Raw genomic sequence first — 12,536 nt, 5'->3', positions numbered from 1 at the left:
ATCCTTATCTATCTACCCTGTTTACGGAGGCTGCAGACAGCGGGAATCGGAAGCCGATAGTTCAGGTTCATACGAAACCGAACTTCGGCAAATTCGCTCATCTCTAGTCATTACCTGCAGACATGGTTTCGTCCACATGGTATGATTTTGGCTTTTACTGTCCCCTCCCGTCTAGCAAAGTATACTTCTAAGTAGAGATAAGCGAATTTACAGTAATAATGAAGAAAGTGCTTTATCTCTGCAATGCGCACATCAGCCTGCTGCCTTTTACCTGACTGCCGCTTATTGCCGCTCCTTCTCGGGTGCTAGGAAAAGCTGGAGCCAGTCCTATGAAACTTCTCCCAGTTTCCCAGGACTGGATCTGGCTTTTCCCAGCACCTGGGGAGGAGCATCAATCAGTTAAATGGCAGCAGGCTGATAAGCGGATTGCAGAGATGAAGCACTTTCTTCGTTATTTCTGTAATTTTTTTTATCTTTTCTTGTAAAGCCCCTAATACAAGGGCGATTCAGAAGAGCAAGTGAGCGCCGACCTTTGTTCCCCACATGTAATGGGTGCCGCGGAGGGCTGCCCAGGTGATCACAAGATTGTCCGGGCAACTCATAGAAGATAGTGGCGGTCTGCTGCTGCCGCTCCTATTACACGGGGCGACGGCAGCTATCGCTGACATCTAGATTTAGTGTTTCAACATGTTAAAAGACAATGATCAGCCGACATGTGGGCTGATTGTGTAATAGAAGACAACAAAGTGATTATCGGCTGATATTCCTTTCATGTAATAGGGCCTTAGGACTCGGAAACTAATCCAGGGAGCAGAAGGTTATCCAGCGGTATAGATATGTTGGCAAAATGGCATGTGGATGTATCTGGGAATTGGCCCTATTGCTTTCAGTTGCTCAACTGTAGTCAGCTGGTGACCATGTTTGAATAATTCTTCAAGCATATGAGTTCTCAATCACACCTAGAAGCACAACAAACCACACTTTTAAATGCTAGTAAAACAAGAAAACACTTGAAGAAAAAAAAAAAAAAAACATTGCACGGCTAAGTGCGTCCCTTATAGGATCCCTGCTCTCCCTGTTCCAACTCCCCGCTCTTCCAACTACCTGCTATTCTTTCCAGTCTGACACAGTGCTCTCTTCTGTCATCTCTGTCTGAGTCAGGAACTGTCCACAGTGGTAGCAAATCCCCATAGAAAACCGATACTGCTCCCTACAGTTCCTGATATGGACAGAGGTGGCAGCAGAGAGCACTGTGTCATACTGGAAACAATAACTACTTTTTGCAAGACATACAGCAGCTGATAAGTATTATAAGACTTGAGTATTTAAATGGAAGAAGTGCACCTTTATTTTAGCCCAGAGCTTGTGTGTCTGTGTTTGTACCTATTACCTTCTGTATTGTAAAGAGCTCAGGAACATTGTATAAAGATGATTATTTCTGCTACCCAGTGTTGTGCAACTTGGATGTCACAATCTTCTGCTGCCTGATGACGTAAGATGTTAGCTATAAAGGGAATCTCTAAGGAAATGAAACTTAATGCTTAAGAAATGGAGTCTGGTCGAAAAGATGAATACATGGAGGAGAAAAGTAAGTAAGCGATTTAAGGAGCAATATGCTGGTGATACTTATAGAGAAACCCAGCAAGACCTTTTATGTTGACTGGCTGATAAGGAAAAAATGTTCATGGGGCTGACACTCTGTTTATTTAGTGCTGTATTAACTTCCTTCTAAAGCGAGCACTATGGGATTCAAAAGACTCACATGGTTTTACTCCTGGAAGTGTTTGATTGGTTTTGGACAATCCTTGTTTTCTACTATAAGGTCTCTTTTAATAAGCCGATCACGGATTGTCCTGTCCTCCCAGGATTCAGCCACAAGCTGCTCAAAGTGCAGCACATGGAATTTTGTTTTATTCCTTCTCAAGTCATGTAGTCATGTTAAGTAAAAGGAAAATGCTTACAAGCTTTGTGATTGCTCACATTTGTGACCAAGTTCAAGGTATTAATATATCGCCCCCCCCCCCCCCCCATACTCTTAATCTAAGCAACAATGCGCTTGCGTTAACATGATACAGCCATGAATACCATTTTAGGCTATTTATGACTTTTTAATCCCTTTTGTATTTCTGGGAAGCAGATGAACCAACTGCTATTGTCTTTGGAGTTTTGGGTGGCTACTACTATGTGCAGGAGCAGAGTGAGTCTGGACTGTGTACCAAGAATCTAAGAGCCTGCCTGGTGTCTTTCCAGAGGATTCACACTGTGCCTAGTGTTTAATAAACCTGTTATTGACACCCAAATAAATAGGTATTACAATGGCATATAACATGGCATTTGATTCTCAACTAGGTGTCTTCTGAGCATTGCAGTTCAATGTCTGTGAATAGAGGCTATTAGGAGGACTTTAGTAGCATACTCAGTCAGCTGGGACCGCACCCGTCTTGAATACACTCCTCCCAGTGCAAGGACAGTGTACTGTAGTGGTAGATGCAAAAGATTTCCAGAAATCCGGTACAGTCCAAAAAATTTACTGAAGCTTTGCGTAAAATCAACAAATATAGGCTGCTTGTGCGTGCTTCGGATAGCTGCTTTTAATCCAAGATCTGTCCTGGGGTCCGTTCAGCAGGTGATGCAGTTATTGTCCTAAATAACAACTTTTAAACTTGCAGCCTCGTGCCCAACTTAGAATGTCTATGCATTAGCCACTGGAACATTTTCTCCTGTCTGAACATTGCACAGGTGCCTTAACGATCCAGCCCCTGTTCAGTATTCACACAGCTGAGGAATAGGAGACAATCTGTCTGGAGCATTGCTAATGATGAGGGAGGCGGGGAGAGGTTATGCCAGCCTAATGCATAGACATTCTAAGCCCCGGCTGTTGTTCACGGGGCTGCAAGTTTAAAAGTTGTTTTTTAGGACAATAACTGCATCAACTGCCGAACGGACCCCAGGACAGATCCGAAGGTACAAGCTATCCGAATGTACAAGCGGTTTGTAGGGGTCAGGTTGTGGGTACAGAGTCGCTTTAAATGAGAACAGCATAAACTAGTGCCAGAAATGCTTGATGTATTACTTACATCATTCTGTTCAGCTGTTCTCCTAATATGTAGGAGAATAGGATTTATGCCACATCCCTCCCCCTGCCCTCCAGCTGCTGATTGACAGGTGACTGCCTATACACAGCATGGATAGATATCTGCCAATCAGCAGTTGGTGGGTGGAGTTTGCTATTGCTCATAAATATCCAGGGCTACTAGGTTCACACCCATAATGGAGAGGACTACTTGTTGTCCATGTTAATTAGGAGGATATCTCTGAACCAGCTGCACAGAACAATGTAAGTGATACATCATTCTGTTCAGCTTCTCTGTCACTAGTTTATGCTACCCTTTATAGGACAGCACCAACCTACTGACAGATTCCCTGTAAGGATCATAGCAATCATATTATCCATGTGATATATAACTGCCCCCCAAATGTAATAACTAAATATCATCCTCATTCCCACAGGCAAAGAAATTCTGCCTTCAAGGCAAAAAGATTTGTCTCTCAGAAGATTGAAGGTCATTCCATCAGAGGTTTTGGTTGACACCACAATACTCACACTTAATCTTGATAGAAATAAACTTAAAAGTGTCTCTGGAATAAACCACCTTCGGGACCTGAAAATTTTAATTCTTTCCAAGAACGAGCTCACCGATTTCCCCATGGAAATCCAGAGTTTGATCTGTTTAGAAAAACTGGAGCTAAACCAAAATAAAATACAGACCATTCCCACGGGTATATTTCCCAACCTAAAGGATCTTAAGCACCTAAAACTGAACAACAACCGTCTATCAAAATTACCAATGGACTTGGGCAGCTGTTCCAAACTACAGTACTTGAATTTAGCCCACAATCTATTTACTGACTTTCCTCAATGTATCTTAGAAATAAAAAGTTTGAAAGAAGTCTATCTGGAGAACAATAAGCTGCAAAAACTTCCTGCCGAACTCTTCCTTGATCTGACCTTGAAAAAGTTCAAGGTTTCCTACAACCATTTAAGAGAGCCTCCTGATGAAGTGTGTGTAGGTGGCCTCAAACAGATCCGCAGTTACTTCCTTCAACTACAAAAGAGCCAAGCCAGGGAGGAGAAGAGGGTAAAAGTTATTTTTATAGGTGCCAGTCTGGCCGGTAAGACCACAATAAGCAGGAGCCTTACACAGGGCCACACTGTTCCTGTCTCTCCAAAGGAAAGAACTGTAGGCATAGAGATCAGTGAATTTCACATCCAAGACCTCACATTTTTATTCTGGGATTTTGCCGGACATCTAGAGTATTACGTCACTCATCATGTTTTTATTACTCCGTATGCTCTTGTCATCCTTGTGGTTAATCTACACAGGTGTGTACTGATCAATTCAAATCAAATCCATGTCATTTTCAATTTTACTGATCCCATCAATATTTAGGGTTGTTCAGCAAGTTTTTTACTAGTGAGTACATAGATTCTGAACAGTTACAGATATGTTTAAAGGGGAAATATGGTGTGTGTGTGTGTGTGTGGGGGGGGGGGGGGGGGGGGGGGGTTAGACAAATCCAACCTGCGGATAGCTCCCTATAGTGCATAAGGAGCTGAGGATAAAGGTATGTCTCTTACCTTCATCCTCAGCTCCGTTCGTATGGAGTTATATTGTAGTGTTTCTATACAGTAAGGTCATTTGGAGCAGTCCCGCACCCCCAGAGCACCGATCTGACCGGCTCTCGGCCAGCCTGCTCCATTGTTAATCATATGTAAGGGGGTGGAACAACACTTTGGGGACTTACCTTCAACCTCGGTGCCTCGTGAACTACAGGGAGCGGTCAGCAGGTTAGATTTGTCTAACCTACTAATAGTTTCCCTTTAAAGGAAAAACCTGCTCCTTGGTCCTGGTCCTGCTGCCTGCGATGCACAGTCAGTGCTGGTTGGTCTTGTGATGTGCATTATGCTCTTGGCTCTCGGCACTGTCACAGTAGGAGCTAAGAGTACTTACTGGGATTAGGCCTCCTCACTTTCTGAATTCTGTACAGTTCAGTGATTGCTATAGACAGAAAGCATTTGACAACCAGGGGTCGATGGCGTTTTTCCCTGTACAGTGACCCCTAGAGGCCAACAATATAATACATGTTTAGTTACATAAGTAAACAATTTTTATTACAATTATGTTAGAAATATTGCAACACTGTATTTTGAATAAAAAGTTTATGCAAAGGACAGGGTCTATTTAAGAGAAATGTATAAAATGATAGGTGTTTTTTCATCAATTAGAAATTATGAATAATGATAATAATAAAGGAGGTCAAAACCGCAAACAAAGCTGTCACCCTGTCTGTATTCACACAGGTATCAGGTAGCTGAAGAACAGATGTTTATGGACCTTGTGGGATTCTGGATTAAAAATCTGGCCATGCGGGTACCCGAATCAGTAGTAATTACTGTGGGCACTCACACAGATCTATGCCAACCAGGAGAAGTGGAAGAGAAGAGTAAAGACATTGAGGAAAGGATCTACAGGATGCTTGCTGAACATAAGGCTAACCTCACCCACTTCATAGACAACCTGGAGGAACGTCATGACTCTGAACTCTATCTAGAACAGGCAGATAAGCTGAGAGAGTTATCCAACTGCACTGTTCATGTATGTGAACACTCCTTTTCATATTTAATGAATGACAAACTTCCTATTAGGCTGCTGTCACACACGGTGGTGGTTCTTCAGAAAACTTCCGCTCCAATTTATGAGCCAAAGCCTTTCTTTATATGTCTCATTCATTTAGAATTCACTCCAGGCTTTGGCTTAAAAACTGCTGTGGTGTTAAAAAAAACTGCCATGACTGACACCAGCCATAGGGACGTTTTGTTGATGTACGTGGTCTGGTAGTAAATATCAATCATGGTAGACAGGGGCATACTGAAGGCCTCCAGCACTGCCTTGATAAAATTCCTATTATACTCTTGCAGGGTATTGTAGCAAATAAGTAAAATGACAGTACACTGCAATGCACTACTATTGCAATGTACTGTTCAGGCAATTAAGTGATCATATGTTCATGTCCCCTAATGATTAAAAACAAAAGCTTTTAAAATTGTAAAAGAAAATGTTGGTTTCTATACAGAAAAAAAAGTGTATTTTAAAGCCAAATGTATGATAAATAATATAGTTATTCATATTTTATGTATTTTTTAGGTATTGAATGTGTTCCCTATCAATGCCACCCACTACGATGACATTGAAAAGCTTCAGAATCATATTTTAAATACTGTAGGCAAGGAAGAATTATTTCCAAATATAATTAAAATGCTGCCCCCTATCTACAAAACAGTGGAAAATGCCATAATTGAAGTAAAAAAAAATGAAGAGACTCCACAACATGGTAAGTAAAATATTGTACTATACCAAGTATCCATGATCAAATCAGCATAAAGGAACATCAGCCCAGGAGCTAGTATATGAAGATACAAACCTTAACTAAGGAACACTTCTGTGGGACTCTTAATGAAAGTGAGACAAGTTATTTTGGTCTTTGCTACGAGGTGATTATAACTAGAGATGAACCAATTTACAGTACATTCGGGTGCACACAAACTAAATTACTGTAAGTTTCCTGATCTCTTATTATAACCTGTGCAGGATGTGTATTCATACAAACAAAAGGGGATGGAGCTGGCCCAAGGATTGTGTAAAGGGAATTGAGCTCTAGTACCATGCACTAGATGGCCTGGGATACACAGGACTTCTGACTGGTTCCTGTATTTGAGAAAAAAAGAGTCAGAAAACAGGAAGTGCCCTATTCTTCATGATAATTCAAAAAATAAATAATGAATGTGATACGACATGGAGAGGGAGGAGCGGCTGCAAATCCCACCTATGGCTGATACTAATGCCGCTAGGTCTATTTTAAAAACCAACGCCAGGATGTCGGTATATAATTTGATCAAACCATAGTGCCCCGTGCACCACGTGCAGGTCCCCTGATTCACACGGGTCCCTACGCTAACTCCACACTGTGTCAGTCAGCGACCGCCAACCCCGCAAAGCTTGCACATGCAGGGAAGGGATTCCATGGAATGGCCCTGCAGCCCCAATGTCACAGGACCAAACCCAAAATGACCCCCCATAACCCAGGCGGCACCAATGGCGGAGAAGGCTGCCCCCAAACAACACAAGTATGAACATGGTATTGCACTCACCATGACTGCTGCAGACAGAATGGGGAAGATAGGAGGTACTGACATGTGAGCACAGATATATCCTGCCAATTTGGGTCATGTGGGTCTTATGAAGAGGAGTGCCAGCCGCTCAGAAAAAGGAGAACTATAAAATACGACATGGAGAGAGAGAAGTGGCTGCACATCCCACCTATGGCTGATACTAATGCTGCTAGGTCTATTTTAAAAACCAACGACAAGATGTCAGTATATGATTTGATCAAACCATATTGCCCCGTGCACCACGTGCAGGTCCCCTAGTTCACACTGGTCCCTACGCTAAATCCACACAGTGTCGGTCAGCGACCGCCAACCCCGCAAAGCGTGCACATGCAGGGAAGGGAGGCCATGAAACCCCAATGTCACAGGACCAAACCCCAAATGCCCATATTCATACTTGTGTTGTTTGGGGGCGGCCTTCTCCGCCGGTGGTGCTGGCTGGGAATTGGTTGTTGCATTTTGGGTTTGGTCCTGTGACATTGGGGTTGCAGGGCCATTCCATGGCCTCACTTCCCTGCATGTGCACGCTTTGCAGGGCTAGCAGTTGCTGACCGACACAGTGTGGAGTTAGCGTAGGGACCAGTGTGAACCAGGAGACCTGCATGTGGTACACGGGGAAGTATGGTTTAATCAAATTATATACCGACATCCTAGTGTTGGTTTTTAAATTTAGCCGAATGGCATTAGTATCAGCCATAAGTGTGATGTGCAGTAGCTTCCTTCTCTCCAATATTGCAAATAATGAATGTAAATTGCTAACTTGCTTTATCTCACATCTACTGTTGTTTACTAATGAAAAAAAAACAAAAAAAACACAGAGCTATATTAGTGTGCCTATATGTGAAAGGTCTAGGATAGGTGATAGGCCCTCATGATTTAGGCGAAGTCCTCATTCTTGTGTGTTATACAGAGAGCATTATAGGCTTGTGTGGACTGGCTATATCTAAGATATGTTCTGTATAACTAAAGGATGTTTACTACTATGTAAAAAAACCTCATACTTGTCTCACAGGAATAATGGATTTAGATCATCTTTTAAGTGAGGTCATGCTAAAAACGAACAATGACCTGGGCAAAAATCTTCTCAAAGATATTTTACGGTACCTCCATAGAACTGGCCTCATTGTTTGGTATGAAGACATCAAGCCTTTGCTAAACACTGTATTTCTGAAGCCTACGTTCCTCATCACGGTGTTTAAGGTTGGTCCCTTCAGTTCACATTAGGTTACAATGTTCCTTCTATCATTGTAGGACTAAATACCCCTTATGTGTCATGTTTCAGATGCTTGTCAGGCATGATCTCTACAACCAACTAGGGACAATACCCGATGAAGTTCTTATTTCTGAAAGAGCCTTCAAGCGTGATGTGCTAAAGTGGCAAGAAATGCTACAGTGTAAAGCTATGATTCGTTTTCAAGCCATTCGGGTTTTAGTTAAACACCAGCTAGAGATGCTTTGTCTTCAGGATTCGGAGGATCTATTCCAGGAGCTGATAGGACATGGAGCACAGAATGGAAAGTTACTGAGTCTCCTCATGCACTTCCAGATCTGTATGTCTGTTAGGAACGTAAAGAAGCTGAATCCAAGTGCCCCGGAGTTTGTTCCTGGGAATACCTGGATTGTAAAAGACACTCAGAAAGAATCGTGCTACCTTTTCCCGACTTATCTCACCAATTTTATGGACGTTACTGTGCGCTGGGGAGGAGACCACCGTGAGGACATTCACATTAGAATGTATTTTTCCCCTCGCATTCCAGAAGGGTTTTTTCCGAGGTATGGCTTAACCAGCTATTTCTCACAATTTTACCATTTCTTATTAACCTTAACAACCAGTATCTATAAACAGGACCATAGTCAGACATTCAGTGTGACGGAGTATGACTATATGCAGGATTGCAGCAACTATAGAAGGTAGAAATTCATAAATACATCTAAAAGTGGCCACACACCTTCAATAACTATGTGCCGAATGATCGTTTGGCCACCAGTTACTTCTCCTGTACAGTACCCGGTCTCCCTGTGCACAGGTAGTTTAGGGTTGGCAGAGCAATTCTGGGTTCTCTAGGGGGGAGGGCTTATCTTTTCCAGAACAAAGGGGTCGAGCAGTGATTTTCCATCATGCCTGAGCCCTACCTCCGCCAACATCATCTGTCAGTGGACGGTCAGGAGAGCCCCATAAAGGGGGTTAAGACTTCTTGTTGGCTAAAAATGCTGAGGACTTACATTCAGACAGTAGACAGGAATATGCTGCTTGGCTGTTCAGATAGAAGAGAAAACTCACTGATCATATTATAGTGGGGTAAGTAGCCTGCAGATCAACTGGTGTCAGAAAATTATTCAGATTTGTAAATTACTACTATTAAAAAATCTCAAGCCTTCTATGTAACTATGTATCAGCTACTGTATGTCCTGCAGGAAGTGGTGTTTTCTTTCCAGTCTGACACAGTGCTCTCTGTTGCCACCTCTGTCAATGTCAGGAACTGTCCAGAGCAGTAGCAAATCCCCATAGAAAACCTCTCCTGCTCTCCAGACTTGAAAGAATACACTACTTCTTGCAGGACATACAGCAGCTGATAAGTACTGGAAGAATTGAGATTTGTAATAGAAGTTAATTATTATTATTATTATAATTATTATTATTATTATTATTTTTGCTGAACTACCCCTTTAAACGTAATAATTTATAAATGTTCATCTTTATATTACAGGCTTATGGTGAAATCTTGCTCCTTTTATTCCACTCATTGGGTAGAAAAAAATAATTTTCTTTTAGCAAACAATGGAAAACCATTGCTGGTGAAACAGTTCAACCAGAGAGCAGATAGTTATCTTGAGATTCGTAGCCGAAAGCCAAAGACATCCAGTGGTGAGTCGGCATCTATAAGTTCTTGTTTGCTGAACTATCAAAGTTACATATTTTCTACCTAGGCTGTAATATTAGCACAGACATGAAGCATGAGGCCTATGGTCCCTGATCAGTGTCCTGAAATTGCAGGGAATAAAGAGGGGGATGAGATAGAGGCCAGACAGATAGAGGCCATACTGCTCCAGCCTACATGCGTTGTACATGTATGTTAGTTAAATCTTGGGAAAGGGGTTGTTGGAATATAAAATCCCATATAATCTATTCTATCAGTCCCTGATTCATGACTCTTATTAATAAACCAAAGTGGAAAGCGATAAGTGCAATAAGTATCTCTTGCTGTGGAGCAGTGTTCCCCTCCAGCTGTTGCCGTTACAACTCCAATCATGCCAGTATGTCTGAGCATGATGGGAGTTGTAGTTTTGCCACAACTGGGCTGCCACAGGTTGGGTAACACTGCGCTACAGGGCCACTGATTTTCATGGGGTATTCCAGGAAAAATCAACTGGTGGATAGGTGAAAAGTAAGAGATTGCGGGGGGTCCAACTTTCGTACCCCCCTGACGATCTCCATATCGGGCCCCGGCTTCTGTATTATGAATAGAGCCGCTGGTACAGCATGTGACCTGTGGCTCTATTCATTCATATGGAGCAAGGTAAAGTGCTGAGTAAGCCAGAAGAGCGATGTACTTGGCTCTTTCCATCGGCTCCATTGGAATAAATAGAACTGGGGGTCACGTGCTGTACCCCCGGCTCTATTCATAACACAGAAGCCGTGGGGTCCGATACAGAGATTGGCGGGGGGGTACGGAGGTCAGCTTATTGCTGGAGGACCCTGCCAAAAACACACAATCCCTTTATCTGTTTTCTTTTTCAGGGTTGGATGGTTAAACAGTGAAAAGTGAAATTGTACTCTTACTAAGGGAACGAGTCTTGCTGTCTCTACAGTTCCTCCTTACAGAATTTTTGACATTCATATAAACTGTAAATACTTTATCAACTGACAATTACTATTTCTAATCTGAGGAATTCCTTCTAAATATTCAGATTTCCAGTCTCTTTGGGACTTCACGTTATCCATTCTGGCTATTGCGGAGAAGCTTTGCAAGGAGTGGCCTGGACTCTTTTACTACATCCGGTCGCCGTGTAGAACAATAGGATGTCCAGATGAGTTTGAGTGGCCCGACATGGAAAGGACAGGCTGCATCTATGATATGTATGTATTGATATAATACAAGTTTAGCCTCCATTTAAAACGAACATTTAGCACTAACAGCCATACTACCATCTTTGACTCGTCATTAAAGGAATTGTCTGGTTTGCAATAATAATTTTCAAATACCCTATTAGAGAATTCCCTCATTCCAGACACTCGTCTATGGCAGATTGTAAGGAGATTTTACTGTTTAGTGACGTTCTCTGGGTGCTCATTTATTACCTGGTACTTTTTCATCTTCATCTCTTAGGATAAAAGAAGACTTAAAGACCTGTGAGACATGCTGTAATACTGTCAATATGGAACTTCTCTTCCCCAAAGGTATATATATATATATATATATATTTATATTCATTTTTTTCTTTTTTCAAAGCTTCTTCTGAACTTGTATATAACTGGCCTGAGATGTTGCTCCATTGTTGATCTACACCTAAAAAACTAACATTCCCTAAAATTTCTTACTTATTGCAGCACCAGTTCACACCGAAGATTCATTTCTGCCACCAACAATTCATGTCACCAACTATGGCGTAGCATCTATTGTGTCACACCAGTAAAATAGAGAGGAGAAGATTTTCATGTTTATGGTGTCTACAAGGGAGGCTGGAGTTTTTTTTAACAAGAAATCTGTTGAAGCAGTTCTTAGTTTTATTGCTATTCTATGGCCACAATGGTATAGTTATATGTGATGTCATCATCTTGATCTTATGGAAATAAAGTGTTAACTATACTCTTAAAAATATATTGTCCAGATAGCTGCTTATGCTGTTTCTTTTTTATTCTGGGAGCATGAACATACAGTAACTTTCCATTAGCTATAGCTAAAGCCCCTATTACACGGGGCGACTAGAGGAGCAAGCGAGCGATGTCAGCATGAATAATGTCGGCTGAACATTGCCTTCTATTACACAGAACGATTATCGGCTGTAACGGCCAATAATTGTTCCGTGTAATAGGGCCTTAAGTCTGCTTTCCTTCAGCATACTGCCCACTATACTCAGGACTATACATTGTAGATATATGTGTACCTGTGATGCTGTATTTGATTGTGCACCTTTAAAGTGACTGTACTACCAGGCCCAGGCTGAAGCACTGGAGGCGGGCCGACCCACCCTTAGTGGGAGGAAACTCTAGCCCCTCTATGGTAGGTTTCCATTGATTCTAATGGAGTCACGTCATGGAGGGGCTGGGGTTTCTTCCCACTAAGGGTGGGTCGGCCCGCCTCCAGTG

At 42.2% G+C, this 12,536-nt stretch overlaps 1 protein-coding gene across 1 annotated transcript; it reads left to right on the top strand.

Moving 5' to 3' along the window:
- The first annotated feature begins 1,474 nt into the window (after nucleotides 1-1,474).
- LOC138789565 (malignant fibrous histiocytoma-amplified sequence 1-like) lies at nucleotides 1,475-11,999 on the top strand. The gene is made up of 10 exons (XM_069968280.1): nucleotides 1,475-1,588; nucleotides 3,511-4,384; nucleotides 5,363-5,657; nucleotides 6,207-6,393; nucleotides 8,241-8,428; nucleotides 8,511-9,001; nucleotides 9,937-10,094; nucleotides 11,138-11,306; nucleotides 11,557-11,627; nucleotides 11,778-11,999. The coding sequence occupies exons 1-10, from the start codon at nucleotides 1,549-1,551 to the stop codon at nucleotides 11,861-11,863; spliced, it is 2,559 nt and encodes an 852-aa protein (XP_069824381.1). The 5' UTR covers nucleotides 1,475-1,548; the 3' UTR covers nucleotides 11,864-11,999.
- The last annotated feature ends 537 nt before the right edge of the window (nucleotides 12,000-12,536 follow it).

This window comes from Dendropsophus ebraccatus, chromosome 4 (genome assembly GCF_027789765.1).
Source record: "Dendropsophus ebraccatus isolate aDenEbr1 chromosome 4, aDenEbr1.pat, whole genome shotgun sequence".
NCBI classification, from domain to species: Eukaryota; Metazoa; Chordata; class Amphibia; order Anura; family Hylidae; genus Dendropsophus; species Dendropsophus ebraccatus.
This window is presented reverse-complemented; position numbering and strand designations above follow the sequence as displayed.